At 47.8% G+C, this 20,421-nt stretch overlaps 1 protein-coding gene across 10 annotated transcripts in view; it reads left to right on the forward strand.

Moving 5' to 3' along the window:
- Positions 1 to 20,421, forward strand: part of LOC141097192 (3',5'-cyclic-AMP phosphodiesterase 4D) — a 1,243,227-nt gene that overhangs the window by 934,626 nt on the left and 288,180 nt on the right. For all 10 annotated transcript variants that reach the window (XM_073584285.1, XM_073584286.1, XM_073584291.1 and 7 more), the window contains one exon: positions 2,215 to 2,251. In XM_073584285.1, coding sequence (XP_073440386.1) covers positions 2,215 to 2,251 — 37 coding nt within the window. The remainder of the gene's footprint in view (positions 1 to 2,214; positions 2,252 to 20,421) is intronic.

Below are 20,421 nucleotides of genomic sequence, written 5' to 3' on the forward strand. Positions count from 1 at the left end.
ATTTAAGAGTGGGGAGGGGTGAGATTGTAGTGCGAATTGGAATCTGTTTGCCCTCCAGAGACACAGGGAGTGAGAAGTATACGGTGAATGTAAAGCCAGGTCCTTCAGTAAGGGTCCTGTGGCCCAGATTAGGCTCTCCAAGGAATAAGGTACTATCTGTGAGTTTTCTATTTGTGGCCAGATGGGGGCGTGTTGTTCTGCGTTGACCCCTGCCAGCTGGGCAATCTGGGCCACCCTGTAATAAAGAGAAAAGTTTGGCAGAGAGAGACTCCTCCCTGTCTTTTGTGTCTGAACAAAATTTGCTGGGAGATACGGGGCTTTTTATTATTCCAGATAAAACGTGTTATGTGCGAGTTTATCACTTTGAAGGTCAGCAGAGGCACTGGAATGGGTAGAGATCGAAACAAATATAAGAACTGAGGCAAGGTGACCATTTTAATTGAATGAACTCTTCCCAAAAAGGAGAGAGACGGGGAGGACCACTTTGATAAAGATTGCGTTAATTTTTGGAGAAGATGGGCATAGTTATGCTTGAATAACGTGGATTTGGATAGTGTAAGGTTGATTCCTAGGTAGGTAATATAGTGTTTCGAATGGCGGAAATGGAAGTTTTCTAATATTGAGGTTTGTTCAGTAGGGGAGGTATTAAGGAACATGACTTCTGATTTATCACCGTTGACCTTCAAACCAGAAATTTCCTCAAAGTGTTTAAGTGTATTTATAAAGTTAGGCAGGGACACACGGGGGTTCGTCAGAGTCAAAAGAAGGTCGTCGGCAAACAGACTGACCTTATATTCGTCTTTACCTATAGGTTGGCCTGTGATATCAGGGTGTAGGCGAATCTTTTGTGCCAATGGCTCCATTACCATAGCAAATAGAGCTGGAGACAAGGGGCAACCCTGCCTTGTTCCCCTATTAATAACTATTGGTTCCGCAGAAGTCGAGGGTAATTTTAAATATGCTACCGGGTTATTGTAGAGGAGCTTGAGTGAGTTGATTAATTGCTGCGATATCCCCTTAAATTCTTTGTTTTAACCCCTACCTCATGTTATCCTCAGATTACATAGCAAAAATCAGCTGACAGATTCCCTTTAAGGGGCATTTACTTCAGTGTAATTGTGAATGAGCATAGTTGTAAAAAGGCTTGTTTCATGACTATCTTGCTGTGTAAACAGGTTGGAGATCACTTGATAAATGAGGAAAATGCTCTGGTGAAATTATCTTTTGTGCAGCATAAAAAAATCATCGTTCTCCGTCTTGCGTCGCCCTGTGTAAAAACAGGACTCACACTGCCGACAACTATGGCAGCCTGTGTGCACTGAGTGGTCCAGTATAAATTGCTCAGTGCGTATTGTTTACCTTCATCTGCCTGTGTAAACAGGTATTCAAATTTAAAAGTTTACCAATCAGCGTTTTTATGGTGCTTCCTGTCCGTCTGTGTAAACGGACCCTTAGGCTGGTTTCACATTAGCGTTCCATGGAGCTGCGTCGGTCAGCGCACGGCTGCCGCTAAGCTTCGCCCCCTGACGCGCCTCCTCTGGTCAGCTCCGCCTATGGGCGCATGACGCTGCATGCGACCTGCATCCTCTATCTTTAGCATTGGGGACGCAGGTCATGCACAGGTGTTGCATTTTGGTGAGATCGGCACACTGTCAAAAGAACGCATGCGACGAAAAAATGCATACCTGCGCATGACCTGCGTCCCCAATACTAAAGATAAGGAACGCAGGTCGCATGCAGCGTCATGCGCCCATAGGCGGAGCTGACCGGAAGAGGCGCAGCAGGGGGCGGAGCTTACCGGCGGCCGTGCGCTGGCCGACGCAGCTCCATGGAACGCTAATGTGAAAGTAGCCTTAGTTGTATCCTTAGCACCCGTACAAAACCATAAATTTCCTCATCGTATCCATGATCCAGGGCCAATTATAGAGCCAATCAAAGGTGTTTTCAATGTCCGCAGACATCATGCTAGTTGGTATTTTACACTTTTGGACACAGGACGCCATTAGCAAAGTTTTCTAGGTTTCTAGGTGTATCCTGGTACTTATCCACTGTTTACAAAGCAAACTTAATTATCACACATGAGATTTGATCTCATCTAAATATATGAATGTGTCGCTGTGACGAAGTTATCTGTTCCAAGGAACTATAATGTGCGTAATCTGTAGTTTTTTGTATTTCTATATTCCTCTAAATTGTTTTATTTTTATTTTACAGACATGGAGATGACTTGATTGTAACACCATTTGCTCAGGTGAGTTGTAGTAATCTGTGATGACATTTTGTGTTATGTACCAGGTCGAAAAATGGATATATGTTGCACTAGTTTGGCCAAAATCTTCATGAAATGGAATTTGTCAGCTCATTCTCCCCACATACTGTTATAATGGGCATGGAGGTGTTTGAAAAATAAGGCAATCTGTACATTTGATTAAGGAGTCCTTCGCTCCATTACTGGAAAAATAATGTTTTATTCGTTATGTACAGTGGGTATGGAAAGTATTCAGACCCCTTTAAATTTTTCACTCTTTGTTTCATTGCAGCCATTTGGTAAATTAAAAAAGTTCATATTTTTTTCTCGTTAAAGTATACTCTGCACCCCATCTTGACTGGAAAAAACAAATTTTGAAATTTTTGCAAATTTGTTAAAAAAGAAAGACTGAAATATCACATGGTCTTAAGTATTCAGACCCGTTGCTCAGACACTCATATTTAAGTCACATGCTGTCCATTTCCTTGTGATCCTCCTTGAGATGGTCCTACTCCTTCATTGGAGTCCAGCTGTGTTTAATTAAACTGATGGGACTTGATTTCTAAAGGCACACACCCAACGGAAGCAGTGCAAGACATATGAAAGCCCGCATAGAGTTTGTTAAAAAACACATGAAGGACTCCCAGACAATGAGAAATAAGATTCTCTGGTCTGATGAAATGAAGATAGAACTTTTTGGTGATAATTCTCAGCGGTATGTATGGAGAAAACCAGGCACTGCTCATCACTTGCCCAATACAATCCCAACACTGAAACATGGTGGTGGCAGCATCATGCTATGCGGGTGTTTTTCAGCTGCAGGGACAGGACGACTGGTTGCAATTGAAGGAAACATGAATGCGGCCAACTACAGAGATATCCTGGATGAAAATCTCTTCCAGAGTGCTCTGGACCTCAGACTTGGCCGAAGGTTCACCTTCCAACAAGACAATGACCCTAAGCACACAGCTAAAATAACAAAGGAGTGGCTTCAGAACAACTCTGTGACCATTCTTGACTGGCCCAGCCAGAGCCCTGACCTAAACCCTATTGAGCATCTCTGGAGAGACCTGAAAATGGCTGTCCACCAACGTTCACCATCCAACCTGACGGAACTGGAGAGGATCTGCAAGGAAGAATGGCAGAGGATCCCCAAATCCAGGTATGAAAAACGTGTTGCATCATTCCCAAGAAGATTCATGGCTGTACTAGCTCAAAAGGGTGCTTCTACTCAATACTGAGCAAAGGGTCTGAATACTTATGACCATGTGATATATCAGTTTTTCTTTTTTAATAAATTTGCAAAAATTTCTACATTTCTGTTTTTTTTCAGTCAAGATGGGGTGCAGAGTGTACATTAATGAGAAAAAAAGGAACTTTATTGAATTTACCAAATGGCTGCAATGAAACAAAGAAAAATTTAAAGGGGTCTGAATACTTTCTGTACCCTCTGTAGATGAGACTGAAGTGCTTTGGAAATGATCAGGGCATTTCCCAAGCCTTGGCTTTCCTGACTGACCACATTCTCTCTGGGTTGACTACACAGAAAATGAGCTCTCAATAAAGCAGAAGAAAATGAGGAGAACTGGGAACAGAGTCAGGAAGGCAGAGGCTTGGGAAGTGCTCACGTTACCCCCAAAGCACTTAAGCCTCATTGCAAAAGGAATAATTCATTTATTATTTCAGTAATGTTATCTCAGTAAAATTCATTATATAGTAAAGAGCACAGTTCAGAGGTTTCTGGGAGCTACAGAAACCGCCTGTAAAACTGGTGCGTATGTAAGGAGATGGACATGTTGCCCTGTTCCCCCTTGATGACATCAGTGCTGTGTATAAAGTGATGTGTAATCTGAATAATGTCCTGCGTCTTGTATACATGTTGTATCACGTGAAGTGTAAGATGTTTAACTAAGTAATGTATGTAGTAATGTAAGCAATGTACAGTACAGGATGTGATAATATAGGATAAGCATATATATAAGCATATATAAGCATATATATATAAGTGTAATAGGCTTAGTGTATTGAGATGTTTTACATTGTTAGTATGAAGCTGTAGTCTGACCAGTGACAGGTAGTTTGCAGAGACAGGGAGAGTTATGATGCAGTTAATGTTTGGGAATAGCCCACAATGAGTGGGGATAGTGCCAGGGAACGCAGATTACTTCCCTAATAGAGGCAGTGAGAATTTGGAGAGCATTCAGTGTGCAGTGCTGCCAAATGGTGATCCACAGCTAGACGGAGACTGGAACTGATAGAAGAGACTGAGTGGCCTTCCACCTGAAAGGCGTCTTTGGATCGGACAATGTTTCACGAGGAACCCTGAGCTTGATAAACGTCGAAGTTACAGACCTAAAGAGGACTGAGACTGTGGGACTAGTGAGGGTCTTGAATGGTGGATCCAGGTTGTCCATAGTGATACGACATGGAGCCGCTGAGCGGGAGGCAGAGAAACTTGCTGGAATGTACTGTGGCGACAAGATAGGCTGTGATGAAGTAGGGAGAAACAATGTGCTATACCGGCCCTGGAGTAGACTACAGAGGAAGGAAACAGTGTCTGTAAAAAGGCTTCTTGCTGTGAATGAAACGTGCTTTTAATACTGTGTGCTCACTATGCCATGCACATAACCCTTATTAAGTTCAGTAAAGTTACCATGTTTGCACGGAACCCTCCTTCATTGATTCATGGAAGTCGTAGTCCTGGCCTGCCATTACCATCAGCTAAGGGCAGCCTCCATGGGCACAAGGCCCACACAACATCAACACCCAGCCAGGACCTACACAATTTTCCTGTAAAGTGCCAGAGCGTGACAGGACACCAGCTCGGTCATGACTACTGCTCTGCAGCACTTTACATGTATGTCATAGAAGTCGAAGCTAAGAGAAGTCCTTCCAATACATTGTACCGCTTTGCTTTTACATCATGTAAAGATAAGGATTAAGAATGCATCAAAGCTCTGTGCTTGTATTCAACACATTTATTCCCACATAAATCATATAGCATGGTTCACCTACTTCCCAAGAGCCATATTTAGGCTTTTCTTGTAAGGTGCCCATTGGGCAGTGCCCACACAACTTTTATTAAAGACCAGTGTCTACAAATGACAGGGACCAGGAAAGCATGGAGAGGAGGTAATCACAGCACTTGGCTCTTTACTCCTCTGGTCCACACAACAATTCTCAGGTCAAATACCTTACATGTTAAAGGGTGGATTAAGAATCCAGTAGTCCCCTATCTAGGATATTAGTTACCCTTTTCTTTACCAACGACAAACACTTACAGTATATGGTCGCCAAGCTCTGTATCCAAATACCGAAGTGAAGGCACAATGGCTTCTAGATGTTCATACTGACATTTGCCCCTTGACAGACTCCCCACAGCTCAAGGCCATCATACACATTACATAAAGGTCCACAGAATGATTTTGAGGGGTCAGCTGACCACCTAAGGTGTAAGACTAAAGGGGCTTCCCAATTGTCCCCCAACAGATTTGTGTCTGGACACGTAAGGCTCAAGCTGTTCCCCTTAGTGACGGGGCCAAAATTTTGAAATCTGACCAGTGTCACTTTATGTAGTAATAAGTCTGGAACACTTCAACATATCCCAGTAATCTTGAGACTATTTTTTCATGACATATTATACTTTATGTTATTGGTGCATTTAAGTGGATGTGTTTTGTGTTTATTTTTAAAAATTACCAGAAATTTGACAAAACTGTAAAGAAAAAATTGAAATTTTCAAACTTTGAAAGATTATCCCTTTAATCCAGATAGTCATACCACACAAAAACAATAAATAACATTTTCCCTCATGTCGACTTTACATCAGCACCATTTGTAAAATGTTATTTTATTTTTTTAGCATTTCAGGAGGTTTCAAAATGTAGCAGCAATTTTTCCTTTTTCCAAGGAAATTTACAAAATATTTTTTTTAGGGACCTATACAGGTTTGAAGTGATTTTGGGGGTCCCATATATTGGAAACCTCCCAAAAGTGATACCATTTTAAAAACGGCTCCCCTTGACGTTTTGAAAACTGCTGTCAGGTAGTTTATTAACCCTTCAGGTGCTTTTCAGGAATTAAAGCAAAGTGACATGACAGGAATGAAAAAATGTATTTTTACGACCTAAATGTCACTAACGTCTGAACATCTATATATATAATCTCCAGTTGACCACTGTCCCTGAATCCCATAAGGCACCGCGACAGTCAGTTGCACAGGCTTGGCTTCAAGGCCACGAACTGCGCCTGTGTGGCGCCCCTGAAGATTCAGTTGCTACAGAGGTACTGCACCTCCTCCTGAGGTGTGGTACCCCACTGTCCAGGTAGGTTGGAGGCTCCTGACCACGCTCCAACACTTGCATCCCACACAACACAGTAGTTCAGCAAAGCCACATTGCGGCTCCCTGCTTGGAGTGTAGCAGAGCACCTTTGGTGGCTCCCTGCTTGGAACACGAAACGTGCTGGGAGGCGGGTGGAGTTAGAATACATAAAAGAGCGGGAAGGTTTAGGATTTCAGTCAGTGAGTAAGAAGCAGTCAGAGAGAGAGGAGTGAGGAGAGAAGATCCCTGGGAGAGGGATGGAGGAAGGAGGTGCTGCAGCAGATCTCAGTGACCTGGGTCTGCTGGCACGGGAAAGGAAAGAAGGAGAAAGACTTTGAACAGAAACCTGATCTTCCATAAGAAGGAGAGACTAGTACGGAATGTAGGAGTAAAAGGGAACAGAGGACGTGGGTTAGGAGAGAACCCTGCCTAGAAGTTCTAAGCGCAAGGCCGGGGCCCGGTCCCTGAAGTTGTATGGATACTAATGGTCTTGCAGCAGACACCGGTGGAGTAGTGAGCTGTAAATGCACTACTCCCATCTAAGACTTGAGGGCACAACAGCAACTTGGATAGTGAGCCAGGACTTAGGAGTAAGGAGTCCCAGAAGCAGGCTACAGCTGTCTGCCGTACAAGTAAAGTTCTTGGGAACATCTGTCAGGAGGAACTCCAGTGTAACTCAGTACTAGGAGTACTTCACACCAAAGGCGCTATAAGAGGAGACGTTCGGAAAGATACATGTTGGCGGAGTGTTGGAAGGGAGCATTCCATCTGACCTGGAGGTTGACTGAGTCCCTGACCCGGAGGACACAGCACGGAGGCAGGCATCTGTGTGTACTACAGACTGTGAGTAAAGCTTTGGAACTACAGGCCCTGGTGTCCTCCAGTTATTCCTGCGCCAACACACCCTGTACCACTACATCTGGGTACCAGCTTCTACACCGCCTGCGCTTCTCCTCTACCCCTACATCTACACTGCCCCGGGAATACAGCTCCATCTGTGGGGAGCTTCACCATCTTGGCTGCAACACACCACCAGTCCCAGAGGATCTGCGTGCAGCGTCGGCTTAACATCTCACTTGCCGAACACCACAGGTGGCGTCACAAACTATTCATTTAATTAACTACATTCCACCATTCAATCTCCGCTATTACTTGGGTGCCCAGGGCCACGGACCGGGTGACCGCTGCTGTGACATTCCCATCTGAGAGACCGGCCCGGTACCGAGTACCCCGCTGCCCTGGGTGTGAGGGCGTCCCACCTGCGCAAGTGACATTCACGTCACCGCTATTCCCATGCCTGTGCAGTAACAGCCACAACTGCGCGCTTTACCCACGCATGCGCAGTAACGACACGGCTGTTACTGCGCCAGCGTGGGGAACACCGCACTCCAGATGCGATAGCATTGGGCCTATTTCTAGTGTTACTATAACTGGTAGTCTCTAAAGCCACAATTTGGTCATGAATTGCCATGCCAAACATAAAGACTACACAATGACAATCATGCTGATGGGGATAAATAGGAAGCCACCACACTCTGTTAACCAGTCTGTGAGGTCAACAGTTCTTTAGGGCAGGCGTCTCCCTCCTTTGCATATGGCACAGTCCTGTGTGCCACGTGCGCTTTGCCTGGTCCTAGAACACAGTCTTTTGCTGCAGCCGCACCCGGTCCATTAGTCCAGGGACCCGTTGCTTCCATTCAGGAAAAGTTCTGCTATCCAGCAGAAAAGGGCACAACAAAAACTTAATGTCAACATAAACGTTCTCTCCTGGCCGTACCTGCCGCATTACTCCCAATCCGGGGAGCATTGTCAGAGCTACATTGCCCAAAGGGACGTGGAACAGTCCCGGATCATATTGGTGCAACAAGCACAACGTTATGTCCGAAGCAATTGTAGCAGTTTAACGGCACCCATCCCGTGCCGGTCTGTCAACTCTCAGGCTCTGTGCTCGGGCTGACGACTCTGCAGCCGCAGGCGTCAGGGACTGCCAGGGCATGGCAGATACAGGGCTTGGCCAAGCAGTAGCCAGAGTACAAGGAAGAGACTGATCTTGTTCCGGGCCAGCGTATAGTTCCACATCCTCCTCTGTTCGCAGACTGACGGCCACAACATAGTACTGCGAGGGCCATCCTCCCTGTAAAAGGTGACCCAATGTCCCACTTGCAAAGGACTTCCAAACTTCACCGAGTGTCCGTTGACATAAACCTTTGCATTGGTCTTCGTCTCGTTTATAAACCCGTAGCCGTGGTCCACGTCAGTGTACACCAGCTGCCCGCTGGTGCGGTGGCCAGCCATAGCGCACCCTCCAGGTTGACGCAGCTCCGCCCAAACCTCCGTCTCCCATTGTTTCTTTTGTCGGATAACCTCTTCAATCCAGGCGGCCTACCAGGGGGTAGGGAAGGGACCCTCCGCTGTCTGGTGGAACCGTGATGCGCCAAGTGATGCGCTGCCGCGCAGCATGGGCTCCCGAGTCTGATGAACTAGGGGTGGACCATGACGCACGGGGCCGCTATACAAGGGCTCACTACCCGGAATGGGAGGCTGAGTGACAGGCCGGACCTCTGTAATGAGGGGTTGGGGCCTGGACCAGCCGTTCGGGGTTAGGGGCCGAGGTGCACGCACCACATCCTGACACAGTATCTCTGCCGTGCCTGTCCCACGACTGCTGGTTTCCTCCGCGGTCCCCTAGGGCACTCTGTATCCGGTGGATGAAGTTCCGGCTCATCCTTCGCTTCTGGCTCGGGCTCCTCCAGGGCAATTGCTGTTTCCAGACCTCTCAGAGACTGAAGCGTTGGTTCCAGGTAAAGGGGTTCCGGCTCCCAAGGATGGTACTGCTGCTCCCGAGGACGATGTTCCAGCTCTGGCTGCCACCGGCAGCTCTCCTCCACAGGTACAGGATAACGGTTCAGCAAAACTCCTCAGCGACTCCTCTTTGTCTCCCAGGTCGGGCCTTCTCCTCCTCCTGCCGCCAATTCCACTTTAGGCGGCCCACTGATATAGCCTGTCCTGCTGTAAACTCTGTTGTATTGACCTCCGCTGCTGTATACTGCGCTGTTAGGCCTCTTTCACACATCAGTTTTTTGCCGTCAGGCGCGATCCGGCTTTTTTTTGTAAAACCGGATCCGGCGAAATGCAATGCCGGATCCAGTTTTTCCCCATTGACTTGCATTAGCGCCGGATCGCGCCAGATGGCATTGCGTTTCATCCGTTTTTTGCCGGATCCGGCTACTTGTCTCATTCCGGCGTCTGGAAAAAACGGCTACTGTAACGTTTTTTGTCTTCGGCGAAAAAGCCGGAAGCGCCGGATCCGACGCTTCCGGCTTTTTGCTACAATGAAAGTCTATGGGCGCCGGGATGCGCCGGATCCAGAAAAAGACTGATCCAGCAACCGGATCCGTTTTTTTAAGTCTGCGCATGCTCAGATCCAATTGGCCAGCCCCCAGGAACAGATATAACCTGCTAGACGGATCCAGCAGAAAAACTGATCCGTTTCTACAGTTCTCCAAAATTTATGCCGGATCCGTTTTTTCTAAAAATAGCCGGATCCTGCCTGACGGCAAAAAACTGATGTGTGAAAGTAGCCTAATTCTCTTTGACTTTCCGGCCCTGAATGGCTGGGCTACTATCTTCAAACGTTATGGGGCTGACTGCCCTGTCAGGGCTCCCCTAGCCCAACTGACTAAAATGCCGGATGCTCCCCGACTTAACCACAGTTAGCCGTTCCTACATTTAACTATATACATCCTGAACATATCTTTACCCCCATCTAGTGCACTAAATAGGGTACTACACTTTCCCTACCATAAGGCAATATAACAATCTACATTTATGGAACCATACATTAATATCCGACTACTATATGCACAGGACGGTCTTATTAACCCCCTTACACACATTAGACACCCTGGCTTTCCCCTGAGAGCTGTCTAATATGTCTGGCCGGCTTTATAACTGACAGCTATCAATTGTGTATGGCCCACTTTAACACGACAGCTGTCTAATGTGTACGGCCCACTTTTAGCTGACAGCTATCTAATCGATATGGCCAACTTTAACCTGACAGCTGGGTATTGTGTATGGCCGGCTTTACACCCGACAACTGTCTAATATGTATGGCCCGTCTTGCTCCTACAGCTGTCTAATGGAAGGTAACCTCAGATTTTCCTGTCTGATTATACATGGTCAGTGTCTGGGTGCAGCACAGGGCTGGGCTGTCTGCTGTGCACTGAATTCATTGTACTGCTCCCAGTCTGTGAGATTAGATTGTCTCTTATTAAGTGATTGAAATAGTTTACTGATAACAAAATGCAAATGTTCTGAGTTATGAACAAGCAGAAGAACAATACATCATGGGAGCCTGTATTGTGCATTGGAGATTTAGCTCAGCATTACCGAGCTAGGAGATCTTTATCTACAGTATATAGCGTCATATATGACTTCCCCATAGACATAGACTTAATTAAATAAATAGGACATAGACGGTCCCTGAAGTCGTACAGGAACAGGCTGTGTAGGCTATAAATGGACAGAAACCTTAAGCATTGCTATGCTGAAAACTCTGCTTTTAACACCAATTATGAGTGACTAGTGCTCCATGGCCTCATAGTATTATAAATGTATGAAAGCAGACGGCAGGGGATCTATATGTCTGAGTCTGACTCTGGCAGGCTGGAGGTCATCCTGGAAATGTCACTCCACCAGCATCTCCTTACCATAATCTGTCCTCTTAATGTTCTCCATGGAGGCTTATAGTAGAAAACATGAATATGCTGTTATGTAGCAGTCTAGTAATGAAGCCATGAAGTTGTTGTATCATTACCTGCTACAGTAGTTTGTGTTGGCAATTCTTGCTGTAGGAGTATTATGTGATTGGTATCTGAAACTCTCCTTTTGTAACTGCTAAAAATAATGGATGTTGCAGCAATTTCTCACTTTTTCTCAGTGGCACAACTAGAGTCTGATGTGCCCCGGTGCAAAATTTGAATCTGGACTCCTAGCTGCATGTTGGTCATATGTATGGGCACTTGTAGCACTCTAGATCCTATAAAGATATGTGTTTGTTCCCCGTCTTGGCTGTTAATGTAATAATCTTCCCCATTGTGGCCCCCATCCTGTAATAATGTTTCTTACCTTAAGCCCCTTTCTGGTAAAATGTCCCCCATTCCATAACCATGTTCCCCATCCTTAGCCCCTTATTGGTTCAGTGTCCCCATTCCGGGTCCCTTCCTGGTATAATGCCCCCTATCCTGGCATCCTTCCTAGAGTAATGTCTTCTATCCAGGGCCACTTCCCGGTATGATGACTCACACCCTGATATAATGCGGGTGCATTAAATGAAAAATTTAAAAAAAAACAAAAACCTGATGATTCTTATCTTGCTCTGCTCTCACAATGTCTTGTGTCCTCTTCTGTAGCTTATTTCAGTGTGTTGGCACTGTCAGTGTATGACGTCACTGCCACCTACCACTCATGTTTGGCACACCGACGTCAGCTTCCGGCCTCCGATAGGCTGGTGGCATTTATTGCAGTGCTGGGACCCGATGCAAATTCAGACTCAATTGCACCCTCTGCGACCGCGATCCTTACACCCCTGCTATTTCCATTGACTTCTATATGGCAGATCTGCTGAGTTGCGATGCAGCTGACACCAGTCTGATCGGTCTTTTTCTATGCGTGTATAGGGAGAGACCTGTTAGTTTTGGTGAGCTGCCTCGGACTAATCGCATGACGCGCAAGGTTCCCGACCGGCTTTTAATTCTGTTTTCACCTAAACTCTACAGATATTCGGAGTAATACGTGCACGGCTGCCATAACACAGCCATACTGATTAATGCTGCACTTGGGTTTGTTTCCATTTTCTTTTTATCCGTACCATTCATTGTAATTAATGCTTATTATTTTATTACTAGATGGTGGCCCGATTCTAATGCATCGGGTATTCTAGAATATGTATGTAGTTTATTTATGAAGATTTAAGAATAATGCAATGAATACACAGGATTTTCCAGGTAAAGTCGCCGGGCACGACCAATCAGAAAAGCATGGTTCAAATCCTGCAGCAATTCGCGGGCGGACTGCACCTGTCACTGATTGATTGCGCCCGGCCGTCCGCGAAAAGTCAGGCTAGCGCCGGTCATCTCCCGGCTGCGTCGCCGCTGACCTCCGTGCTGCAGGAGATGACCCACGGCAACCGTCGGGAGATCAGTGGCTAGCGCTGCAGATCTCTCGACGGTAGGGGTGGCGTGCGTCGTTCAAATTCCGCACCAATTCGCGGCCAGACTGTGCCTGTCGCTGATTGGTCGAGCCCGGCCGGGCTCGATTAATCAGCGACGCGGGATTTCCGTTACAAACAGAGAGACAGACAGAATTAGACAGGGTCGGACTGGGGTGCCTAGGGCCCACCAGGGGAATTGACTCTAGGGGCCCACCCTATGGCTACCATAAACAGTTTTATTACGTGTTCATTTTTTGGGCTCTCCCACTAAAACGTGCCATTTAACAAGCTGTACAGTGTGCAAAAGAGAACGCTCTCAGCCTCCTATATATCATACAGACTGCACTCTTGGCATCCTATATCACATACAGACCGCACTCTCGGTCTCCTATAACAAATACTTTCTATAAGAGGCTGAGAGTGTGGTATGTACAGTATATAGGATGCTGATATTGCGGTATGCATGGCATATTGGCCTCGTATATGACATGCAGACTGTCGGCCTCCTATTAGGCCCCCTATAGGACAGAGTGTCAGGCTCCTATTAGACCCCCTATAAGACATACAGACTGTCGGCCTCCTATGAGACATGCAGACTGTCGGCCTTCTATTAGGTCCCCTATAAGACATACTGAGTGTCGGCCTCCTATTAGGCCCCCTTTAAGACATACTGAGTGTCGGCCTCCTATTAGGCCCCCTATAAGACATACAGAGTGTTGGCCTCCTATTAGGCCTCCTATAAGACATACTGAGTGTCGGCCTCCTATTAGGCCTCCTATAAGACATACAGACTGTCGCCCTATTAGATACTGTACAGACCGCACTCTCTGCCTATGTACGGCATACAGGAGGATGATAGTGCGGTCTGTACAGTCGGTATACAGGCCTCATATGACATATTAGGCCATATAAGAGTGTGGTGTGTGTGTATCATACAGTATATAGGAGGCACTGTGATCTGTGATGCTGCATCATGTCATGTGTATGAGCAGGGCCGGTTTTAGGCAAAGTGGGGCCGTAGGCCAATGTTAAAATGGGGCCCCAAATGCTAACATATTGCACATCACACAGAAGCATTTCGTTTGTAGTTACATGTGCTGAGTTCAGGACGCTAAATGAGTGTGATCGACAATATTGAAGTAGTTCAACACTTGTTTCCTGGCTTCTTTCCACCATCTGAGAAAGAATGATGGGGACAGAACAATCACTAATGGATTAATCTGTCCCCTACAGTATCATGTTATCAGCAGCATATCTGCTGTTTACACCCCATAGTCCTCCATATAATATAATGTCCCCCATAGTCCTCCATATAATATAATCTGCCCCATAGTCCTCCATATAGTATAATACACTCCTCAGTCCTTCATATATTAAAATACACTCAGTGCTCCATTTAATATAATACACTCCTCCATATATTAAAATACACTGCTCAGTCCTCCATATAGTTTAATACACTCCTCATAGTGCTCCATATAGTAGAATACACCGCCAGTCATCCATGTAGTACAATTCACTTCCCATAGTATAATGCACCCCATAGTTCTTCATATAGTATAATGCATTCCCCATAGTCCTCGATACAGTATAAAGCAGCCCACATATAGTATAATGCAGCCACCCCATAGAGCATAATTCAGCCACCCCACAGAGTATAATGCAGCCCTGCCATACAATATAATGTAACCCCCATAGAATATAATGCAGCTCCCCTCTTATAGTATAATGCAGCCACCCCTTAGAGCATAATGTAGCCACCCCACAGAATACAATGTAACCCCCCATAGAATATAATGCAGCCCCTCCATAGAATATATGGCAGCCCCTTATATAGTGTAATGTAGCCCCTCCATAGAATACAATGTAGCCCTCCTCATATAGTATAATGCAGCCCCAATAGAATATAATGTAGCCCCCTCATAAAGTATAATAAAGCCCCCCTACAATATAATCTAGCCCCCCATAAAATATAATGCAGCCCCCCGTAGAGTACAATGTAGCCTCCTCATAAAGTATAATGTAGCCCCTTCATAGAGTATGATGTGATCACCACCATAGAATATAATAAAGATAATACAGCCCCCCATAGAATATAATGTAGCCCCGAATAGAATAGAATATAGCCCACCTCCCCATAGGATATAATGTAGCCACCCATATTATATAACACAGCCTCCCTCATAGAATATAATGTACCCCCATGGTATATAACACAGCCACATAGTATATAACACAGCCCCACATGGTATATAGCACAGCCCCACATGGTATACAGCACAGCCCCCCATTAGTATACAGCACAGCACCATGGTATAAAGCACAGCCCCACATGGTATATAGCACAGCATCACATGGTATACAGCACAGCCCCCCATTGGTATACAGCACAGCGCCATGGTATACAGCACAGCCCCACATGGTATAAAGCACAGGCCCACATGGTATATAGCACAGCATCACATGGTATACAGCACAGCCCCCCATGGTATATAGCACAGCATCACATGGTATACAGCACAGCCCCCCATTGGCATACAGCACAGCCCCCCATTGGTATACAGCACAGCCCCCCATTGGTATACAGCACAGGCCCACATGGTATAAAGCACAGGCCCACATGGTATAAAGCACAGCCCCACATGGTATATAGCACAGGCCCCCATTGGTATACAGCACAGCCCCCCATTGGTATACAGCACAGCCCTCCATTGGTATACAGCACAGCCCCACATGGTATAAAGCACAGCCCCACATGGTATAAAGCACAGCCCCACATGGTATATAGCACAGCATCACATGGTATACAGCACAGCACCACATGGTATACAGCACCATGGTATACAGCACAGCCCCACATGATATACAGCACAGGCCTCCTCATCCTCCGGATCCCTCTGACCTCTTACTCCTCCGGACCCCTCTGGCCTCTTCCTCTTCCGGACCCCTCTGGCCGCTTCCTCCTTCAGACCCCTCTTCCCTCCTCCTCCTCTGGACCCCTCTTCCCTCCTCCTCCTCTGGACCCCTCTTCCCTCCTCCTCCTCCGGGCCCCTCTTCCCTCCTCCTCCTCCGGACCCCTCTGGCCTCCTCTTCCTCCTCCGGACCTCTCTTCCCTCCTCTTCCTCCTCTGGCCTCCTCTTCCTCCTCCGGACCCCTCTGGCCTCCTCTTCCTCCTCCGGACCCCTCTTCCCTCCTCTTCCTCCTCAGGACCCCTCTTCCCTCCTCTTCCTCCTCCGGACCCCTCTTCCCTCATCCGGACCCCTCTGGCCTCCTTTTCCTCCTCCGGACCCCTCTTCCCTCCTCTTCCTCCTTCGACCCCTCTGGCCTCCTCTTCCGACCCCTCTGGCCTCCTCTTCCTCCTCTGGACCCCTCTGGCCTCCTCTTCCTCCTCCGGACCCCTCTTCCCTCCTCTGGACCCCTCTGGCCTCCTCCGGACCCCTCTGGCCTCTTCTTCCTCCTCCGGACCCCTCTTCCCTCCTCCTCCTCCGGACCCCTCTGGCCTCCTCTTCCTCCTCCGGACCCTTCTTCCCTCCTCTTCCTCCTCCGGACCCTCTTTCCTCCGGACCCCTCTGGCCTCCTCTTCCTCCTCCGGACCCCTCTGGCATCCTCTTCCTTCTCCGGACCCCTCTGGCATCCTCTTCCTTCTCCGAACCCCTCTTCCTTCTCCGAACCCCTCTTCCCTCCTCCGGACCCTTCTGGCCTCTTCTTCCTCCTCCGGGTCCCTCTGGCCTCTTCTTCCTACTCCGGACCCCTCTGGCCTCCTCTTCCTTCTCTGGACCCCTTTGGCCTCCTCCTCCGATCCCCTCTTCCCTCCTCTTCCTTCTCCAGACCCCTCTGGCCTCCTCCGGACCCCTCTTCCCTCCTCCGGACCCCTCTGGCATCCTCTTCCTTCTCCGAACCCCTCTTCCCTCCTCCGGACCCTTCTGGCCTCCTCTTCCTCCTCCTGATCCCTCTGGCCTCTTCTTCCTACTCCGGACCCCTATGGCCTCCTCTTCCTTCTCTGGACCCCTTTGGCCTCCTCCTCCGGTCCCCTCTTCCCTCCTCTTCCTTCTCCAGACCCCTCTGGCCTCCTCCGGACCCCTCTTCCCTCCTCCGGACCACTCTGGCCTCCTCTTTCTCCTCCAGACCCCTCTGGCCTCCTCCGGACCCTCTTCCCTCCTCTTCCTCCTCTGGACCCCTCTTCCCCCCTCTTCCCTCCTCTTCCTCCTCCAGACTCCTCTTCCCTCCTCTTCCTCCTCCGGACCCCTCTGGCCTCCTCTTCCCTCCTCTTCCACTTCCGGACCTCTCTTTCCTCCTCTTCCTCCTTCGGACCCCTCTTCCCTCCTCCGGACTCCTCTGGCCTCCTCTTTCTCCTCCGGACCCTTCTGGCCTCCTCTTCCTCCTCCAGACCCCTCTTCCTCCTCCGGACACCTCTTCTCTCCTCCAGACCCCTCTGGTCTCCTCTTCCTCATCCGGACCCCTCTTCCCTCCTCTTCCTCCTCCGGACCCCTCTGGCCTCCTCTTCCTCCTCCGGACCCCTCTGGCCTCCTCTTCCTCCTTCAAATCATGGGACGCGCTTTTAAAGGGCCCACGCACTTAAAGGAGCAGCATTTTTAAAGGGCCCCCAGCGATTCTCTGGGCCCACTGGGCATTTACCCGGTACCCCGCCAGGCCAGACCGAGCCTGGAATTAGATGATTATACAGTAGGACAACGATGGCAGTCATGAGGGCCATTAACAGGCTCCTGGTTGGTATGACAAATTTTAGCACCCCGTGGTCGTGTTGATTGTGGCATTTAAATGGTTAAATATCAGCACTGGAAACTGACTGCCGTCATTGCTGTTACAAGCAGATATCAGCTGTGTAACACAGCCTGCGTCTTCCGGGTATGGTGCAGGTTCAGCTCCTGAGCATGCTGGGACCTGACAGGACATAACTGTACAAAATGGAGTTAAAGCCTTCTCTCCCACGACAACATGGGAAGTCTCATATTAGGCAGTCGTCCCACCAACTTCGTGATATCTTCTGACCTTAATTTCATGTGAATGGAGGCTTTAATTCTTCATAGTAATAGAGGCTCTTGACATCCAAAATATTATCAATTCAGTTTACATTTCTACAGGGTATATTTATCTTCTTTTTTTTTTTAAACCTGATGATATAGAAATAGATATCTAAAAACAAATTAATTGGCACTAAATGTTGGCCTTAAAAATATAAAAAAAAGTAACACTTTTAATATGTAATATGAAGAGTTATACAATTTCCCAAAACATTTCCTACACTTCTCTCACTGATCATATTGCTGGCACCTACAGCAATTACAAGCTGAGAACATAAAGAAACTCTTTGTGTAATTGCACACACCTCTCTCATCCGAAGGGACTGTTGGCTCTGCTCTTCTCCCACTACCATCATAATGACAGTACCATGGGATGAGAGCTGCAGATGCAGAGGTGTTTACAATGACACATAGCTCTGCTCTACTCCCCTCTCCTGCTTGTAATCACAGTAGATGCTAGCAGTGAGGAGAGCTGTGTGTCATTACAAACACTACTTTCAGCTGGCAGCAGTCAGTGTGGGAGGAGGAGGAGAGCAGAGCTGACATTGCTCTGATTAGCTTGGTGGAAGAGGTGTTTGTAATGACATAATGGCACACATTCATGGCTCTACTAACCTCCCCCATTTGTAATCACAGTAGGTGCAGTCAGTGAGGAGAGTAGGGTTGTATGTCATTGCACGAATCACAGAGAGAAAGCCAGGTCTGTACTTTTCTGTGGATTTTCTTTTCCCCTGCCTGATACCTTCTGCTTATAATTGGGCAGCATCAAGCAGGGGGAAAATATCCACTCCTGCCCCAGAGAAGAATCTTTTATAATGCTTCCTTGGCTGAAGGGGAAATTAGAATCTAATCTTTACAAGACAATATCTCCACAACAGAGATGAGGAATAAGGAAAATGAAAACTATTGTATTCAGTTCTGCAGCCACTATGGCGTTATGTGAGCGCTGCGGTAAATCAGAAGAGTGCTGCAGCTCTTTAAAGCAAGTATTGTTTTTCTTTCTCTACCCTGTGCCCATTAAATAGGTTTTGCCCAGTGGTGGGCAACAAGTTTAATTTTTCATACACGCTGGAAGAATGTTTTCTGATCCCATCAATTTTTAAGGGACCGGCAAAGCTAATGTGTATGGGGGCGTCCCAACTCTAGTCTAAAGGGAAATAATGCTCGGGCATGTTGGAGTTCAACACGCCTTATCCTTTTGTTCTTTCAAGAGATAAGCTACTTCCTCAGATGTCTGGCAGCCACTTACTCCCCTCTCCCCTTTTAGAACACATGCATGGTTGGCAGGGCTGATCATGTATTTGTTTGTTGGGTAGAATGGTGGAAGAAATAGCTGAGTGCTTCTGGGACGCCCTCACACCCAGGGCAGTGAGGTACTCGATACCGGGCCGGTCTCTCAGAAGGGGATGTCACAGCAGCGGTGACCCGGTCCGTGGCCCTGGGCGTCCATTGTAAATGTTCAGTGAATGTGACCAAGTTTGTGAATAGATGATTTGTGACGCCACCTGTGGTGTTCGGCAAGAGAGGTGTTAAGCCGACGCTGCATACAGATCCTCTGGGACAGATGGTGTGGTGCAGCAGTGATGTTATAGCCCTCCACAGGCAGGGCTGTAGTCCCAGGGCAGAGTAGGTGTAGTGACACCTAGATGGTGTAGTGTCTGGCGCAGGGAATGTAGCAGTGCTGGGCAGGCGGACGCAGGAATGAATGGAGGACACCAGGGCATGTAGTTCCAAAGCTTTACTCACAGTCTGTAGTGCCCGCTTCCGTGCTGTGTCCTCCAGGTCAGGGACTCAGTCAACCTCCAGGCCAGGTGAAGCACTCCTTTCCAACACTCCGCCAACATATGTGCCTTTTCTGAATGTCTCCTTTCTAGCGCCTATGAAGTCCTCTGTACTGAGTTACACTGGAGTTCCTCCTTTCCGATGTTAACTCTACTTGTATGGCAGACAGCTGTAGTCTGCTTCGGGGACTCTCTGCTACCAAGTCCCGGCTCACTATTGTTGCTGTTGTGCCCCCAAGTCTTGTGTGGGAATAAAGCATTTACAGCTTCCCATTCCTCCGGTGTCTGTTGCAGGACCATTAGTATCCGAACAACCTTGGGGACCGGGCCCCGGCCTTGCGCTTAGGCTTGGAAGGGATTCTTCTCTAACCCCAATTCCACTGTCCTCTTCAACTCCTTACGTTCCGTACTAATCCTTCTTTCTTATGGAGAATCAGGCTTTCTTAAATGTCTCTTTCCTGTGCCAGCAGACCCATGTCACTGAGGCCTGCTGCAGCACTTCCATCCATCCATCCCTCTCTCGGGGATCTCCTTACACAGGTCCGACCTCGTGAGACTCCTGTGACTAACTAGTCCCTAATCCGATCTTCTTCCCTCTCTCTTCAGTGCAGTCTAAGCTCCACCCACCTCCCAGCACTCTTCGTGTTCCAAGCAGGGAGCCATGAAGGTTGCTCTGCTACACTACTGTGTTGTGTGGGGTGCAGGTGTTGGAGTGTGGTCAGGTGTCTCCACCTTACCTGGATGGTGGGGTACCACACCTCAGGAGGAGGTGCAGTACCTCTGTGGCGACTGAACCCTCAGGGGCGCCACACTT

Source organism: Dendrobates tinctorius, unplaced genomic scaffold (genome assembly GCF_039654945.1).
Source record: "Dendrobates tinctorius isolate UK_male_01 unplaced genomic scaffold, ASM3965494v1 ptg000083l, whole genome shotgun sequence".
Classification (NCBI taxonomy): domain Eukaryota; kingdom Metazoa; phylum Chordata; class Amphibia; order Anura; family Dendrobatidae; genus Dendrobates; species Dendrobates tinctorius.